Source organism: Grammomys surdaster, unplaced genomic scaffold, assembly GCF_004785775.1.
Source record: "Grammomys surdaster isolate TR1022 unplaced genomic scaffold, NIH_TR_1.0 355, whole genome shotgun sequence".
NCBI lineage: Eukaryota > Metazoa > Chordata > Mammalia > Rodentia > Muridae > Grammomys > Grammomys surdaster.
In genome coordinates this window covers 3,268-8,438 of record NW_021604774.1, presented here as the reverse complement: position 1 = coordinate 8,438, position 5,171 = coordinate 3,268, and the positions used below count along the sequence as shown (strand labels likewise).

The window sequence follows — 5,171 nt, the reverse complement described above, 5'->3', positions numbered from 1 at the left end:
TCCTCAGACACACCAGAAGGCATTAGATCCCATTGTAGATGACTGTGAGTCACCATGTGGTTGCTGGAAATTGAACCCAGGACCTCTGGAAGATCTTAACCACTGAGTTATAGGGTGTTTTTAAATTACAGGAAACACAAACACAGAATATGAGCTCTGACACCTTTAATCCCATCGCTCCAGAAGCAGACAGGAGGATCTCTGATCTAGAAAGCAGACGGGTCGCCATAGTGAGCTTCAGGATAGACAGGGCTACAGAGAAAGACCCTGTCTCTAAGTAAATAAGCAAATCGACGAACAGATGAATAACTTAAAGAAAATTTAATTTTAAAACATTTAATTTAAAATTAGTATATATGTTCTAATCTTATCTCAAACAAATGAAAACCCACAGGGCATAGTGAAAGAGACCACAAATGAACACTCTATACAATGACCATGAAGGGATGACACCTCATCCACTAGGGGCAACCCAGCATCCATTTCTCTGGGAAAAGATTTCAATCTCAGTCTTTCCAGGAAAAAACTGGATCCAGAGTCACCCAGACCCGTTTCTGTTGTGGGTTTTCATATGTCTCTTCAAAGTCCCCTGCTGTCGGAAATGCTTGTCACACTTCTTACAGCTGTAGGGTTTCACGTCGTCGAGATGGATGCGGAAATGCACAGTGAGGCTGCCCTTGTGGCCGAAGCGTTCCCCACAAATCTGACACATATAAGGCCTCTCATCTGTGTGAACCCGTCTGTGGCCCTGCAGGGTGGACCAGTGGGCGAACTTCTTTCCAGACTGCACAGGTGTAGGCTTCTCTCATACTGCGCAACAATGTCTAAGCATGGAATATGGTCAGTGTGTCCAACCCAACAACATACCAAACATCTCCAAACTCCCGACATCTAGCTCCTTCTCTCAAATCATCGAGAAATAATGACATGCATTCACCTGGCTGGTGGATGGCTCTTCCATTTCTGAGAGGTTCTGTAGCTCTGGGCTCTGCTGCTTCAGGCTGGCCTGGCCTCTGTTGAGAGACTCCGTCGTCCTACTTGATAGGTGCTCTTGGGACAAATCAATAGGATCCCATGTCTCCTCTGGGGCTTCATCCTTCCCAACACTGGGATCCCGAAGGAGGCATGCCTGTCCTTGGTAGTCGATTATGGACTGTGGGGAGAAAGGGAGTTGGGGTGAGACCTGGAGTAAGAGCCTGGATCTAGTTCTCCCAGCAAGCACTCTTGCTTCTGTTCCAACTTAGCAGCCCAGCGTAGAATGTTTGCAAATCTGTCTTTCTGAGCATGGATTGGTCCACAAGGTCACTCAGCTACAGTATGAGTTGGGGACCAACCTGGGCTACATAAGACCCTGTTTCAATGACAAAGAATCTGGGGCAGAAAGGTTGGAAAGAGGGCTCAGTGATTATGAGTACTGCTCTTTGTTCACTGACTGTTCAAGGTCACACACCTGCACCAACAGAGTGGCTCCTAACTGTAACTCCAGTTCCAAGGGGACCTGATGTCCTCCTCTGGCCTCAAGGGCATCATGAGTGCAAAGAAAACATACAGATTAAAACAACAGCACAACAACCACAGCAACAAAGGGACTGGAGAGTTAGCTCAGAGAGTAGGAGCACAGGCTGCTTTCCCAGAGCACCCAGGTTCAATTCCCAGCACCCACAGGCAGCTCAAAATTGTAGTTCCAGTTGCAGGGCACTGGTACTCACCCAGACATGCAGGGAAAACACATGAATATATAAAGCACATAAAATAAACAATAAATTAGAAAATAAAAAAATGGTTTCTGTCCCCTGACTCAATGAGCTGGTGATTGTTCTGTTAGCTTGCACTATTTCTGATCTGGACACCCCCTTGGCTTCTAAATGAAGTTTCTATCTAACCTTCACAAAGACAAACAAGTCCGTAAAAGTCCCGAGAAGCTGTCATTTATCTCTTGGGAAGCAACCCTTTCCCCTTGAGAGCCACTCATTAAGGGAAAGAGTCTCGCCAGGCGGTGGTGGCACACGCTTTTAATCCCAGCACTTGGGAGGCAGAGGCAGGCGAATTTCTGAGTTCAAGGACAGACTGGTCTACAGAGTGAGTTCCAGGATAGCCAGGGCTACACTGAGAAACCCTGTCTCGAAAAACAAAAAAAAAAAAAAAAAAAAAAGGCGGGGGAAAGAGTCTGTGCCAGTCCTGCTCCCAGGTCACCAAGCCCCCACAGCGGTCTTTCCCAGAGTGCACAGCGTAGACTCTGCTTACCGACTTGTGGGATCTCCTTTCCCTCAGCATCTCTTCCAGGTCTTTGCAGCTCTTCACTCCGCTCTCCTTCACTAAGGTTTCAAACTTTGATGGCATGCAGTTTAGGAACTGCTCCAACACCAGTTGATCCAGGATCTCCTCCTTGCTGTTGAGGTCGGGCCTGAGCCACTGATGGCATAAGTCAGAGATCTTCCTCAGGTTCTGGATCGGGTCAGACCCTTCCAGTGGTTTGTAATCTCGGAACTTCTTGTACCAAAACTCGGGATTGTAGTTTTCCTTTTCTCCATGTTTTACCTGAGATGTCAGGGATAGTGGCTGCCCTGACCTGACAAGGCTGTCTGATGGCACATTCATTGCCATATCTGTGGTGAATATTTCCCTTGGTCTAGGAAAAGTTTGAAGTGACTCCTGTGTAAACCAGCCTACCCGTTTGGCCTCAGAGATAGGCTTGATGTTGGGTCAGACTCCTGGGAAGGCAAGAAGGAAGTAGATTAGTTTTATTCTGTTGCCTTCTAGATATCATTTCTCAGAACATATCCTCCCGCAAACAGTTGTGGACATTCCCACTGTTAAAAACACACAAAATTGCTGCTGGTTGTCTTGGCACCCTCCCTTAATCCGGGATGCTTGTGAGGCAGAGGCAGTTAGATGCATGTTTGTTCAGACCAGCCTGGTCTACAGGGAATGAGTTCCAAGACAGCCAGAGCTACACAGAGAATCCAGTCTCAACAAAACAGAAAAAGGAAAGTTTTAATGAAAAAATTGATAGTTATAAAAAATAGATCTAAATTACTTTGCAAGTATAGCTTAAAACTTGGTACTTGTTTGAAAATTTAACACAAAAGGATAATAGAAAAACATTTATATTTCATAACAAAATAATTACAACTTAAAATACCAGCTGTATAAATGAAATTAGAATTATAAGAGACTCTAAAACAAACCAAGAAACTAAAAAACACCGGGGTGGCTCACACCTCCAGGCCAGGATTACTGAGGAAGATGAGGTCATGGTCTCTATATAGACCAGGCTGGCCTTGAACTCAGAGACCTGGATGTCTTTAACTTCCAAGAGCTGAGATTAAAGGCATGTGTCACTATTCCTGGCAAAACAATAATAACTTTAAATAGTATGTGTATACATTTTGTACACATTTTAAATTTTTATGTATACATCATATATATATATATATTTACCTCTGTGCCTAGTACCCAGGGCCTTAGAGAGCCTGAGAGTTGTAGGCAATTATGAGCCTCATTGTGGCTGCTAGAAATTTAATCTGAGCTCACTAGAAGAGCAGCCAGTGCTCTTAACTGCTGAGCTATCTCTACAGAAAAATAAACTTTATAAGACAACATTTCTGGGTTGCTCTGCTTGGTCTCAAACTCAGAGACCTTCCAGTCTGAGTGAACAGTGCCAGGTCTAACCTTTTTATTTTATTAATTAAGATAATGAAGTAAACTGTAGCAAATTGCAGACATAGTGGTGTGTGCCTTGAATTCCAGAACTGCAGAGGCAGAGGCAGGTAGATCTGTGTGTTCTAGTCAGACCGGGGTTACACAGAAAAATGAAATACCATGTCTCTGTCAGAGAGAGAGGCGGGGGGAGAGAGAGGGAGAAAGGGGTGAGAGGAAAGGAGGGAGGGAGGCAGTGGGTGAGAAGATTTCAAGATTGTAGATATATCTAAGTTGGTAGGGTACTTGCCTTGAATCTGTTATAGCCCTGCTACTCAAAAATAAATTAAAAAAAAAAAGAAAAAATCGACAAATAAACCCAAAAAACCCAACACACGTCATCCTCTACCCACATATATGGTGTTAAAAATCTAATACATTTAAATGTTTCAGGAATTTGTGTTTATTTCTTTTTACTCTGTAGCTTTGACTGTCCTGGAATTCCCTCTGTAGATCAGGCTGGCTTCCAACACAATGATCCACTTATCTCTGCCTCCTTAGTGCAAGGGGTTAAAAGAGTGTGCCACCAACACAGCTAGAAATTAGATTTTAACCAAGAACTAGTGTCATCATTGATTTGAACTTGTTCCTAAATGGTTTCAGGTTTTTGTCTTTATTGTTAGTTTTGAGATACGGTTGGGTTGAATAGCCCAGGCTAGCTTAAAACTCATCCCATTGTAGGGTTTTACCATAAACTTTATAGCAATCCTCTGCTTCATCTACCTTCTGAGAGCTGGGATTCCAGGTAAGCCTCTCCACAATGGACTCTGGTATTCTTAATGTCCAAGGCTTGCTGTAATTATGTTAATTTAAAATAATGCCTGAGGATTCCCACTTCTGCTTCTAGCTCTGGAAGCTAAGGCAGGAGGACGGAGTTCCAGAATAGCATGGGTTCTAGAACTAGACTACCTCATGAGGAAAGTAAAATAAAAGGAAAATTCAAACATGCAACCACGTGACCCCACAACCCAGCATAGAGATAGAGATCTGAGCAAAATAGAATCTACTCTTGGAGTCTGACACAGCAACACGATTGTCACCAGGAGCTGAGTTCCAATGAAGAAAGATGCTCATCAAAAAGGACACAGTAGGAGTTCAAGGGACCTGGGAGTTCTTTCTGTTTGTTGAGAATGCACCTCCACATGCTGCCTCCTCTGGTTGGAACTCACCATCCTCCTGCCTCAGGGCCATACTGCCTAGCTAAAGGTACCTTGAGCAAGTTAACGCTTGAGGGAGCCTCCGTTGTGTCCGCATCAGAACACACAGCTTTGCTAGTTTGCCTTCCTCCTTGGTGAACTTACCTCGCTTGTCCTGTCTTCGAGTATGCAGTTGCCTGTCTTCCCAGGTCTGTCTTCACAGTGCTGGTTCTCTGCGAAATGCTGGGAGCCACAGAGCCATAGCTTATATAGGGAGGATCAGAATTGTCTTCCGCTTACTAGTCTGCTCAGAGAGTGCCTCAAGCCCTTTAGACG

At 44.4% G+C, this 5,171-nt stretch overlaps 1 protein-coding gene across 1 annotated transcript; it reads right to left on the bottom strand.

Moving 5' to 3' along the window:
• Window positions 1-538: 538 nt before the first annotated feature.
• Window positions 539-2,604, bottom strand: LOC114631291 (zinc finger and SCAN domain-containing protein 5B-like). Its single transcript, XM_028779591.1, has 3 exons — window positions 2,245-2,604; window positions 938-1,153; window positions 539-784 (listed from the first exon to the last, which is right to left on the bottom strand). Exons 1-3 carry the CDS (start codon window positions 2,602-2,604, stop codon window positions 539-541), a joined length of 822 nt encoding a protein of 273 aa, XP_028635424.1.
• Between the last annotated feature and the right edge of the window lie 2,567 nt (window positions 2,605-5,171).

What these genes read in the sequence shown, in the direction of transcription:
- LOC114631291 (XM_028779591.1), bottom strand. Translation starts at nt 2,604, where the DNA reads ATGGCAATGAATGTGCCATCAGACAGCCTTGTCAGGTCAGGGCAGCCA. An exon ending in AAAGGAGATCCCACAAGTCG is followed by an intron (nt 1,154 to 2,244) that starts GTAAGCAGAGTC and finishes TTCTCCCCACAG; the next exon opens with TCCATAATCGACTACCAAGG. An exon ending in AAGAGCCATCCACCAGCCAG is followed by an intron (nt 785 to 937) that starts GTGAATGCATGT and finishes ACACCTGTGCAG; the next exon opens with TCTGGAAAGAAGTTCGCCCA.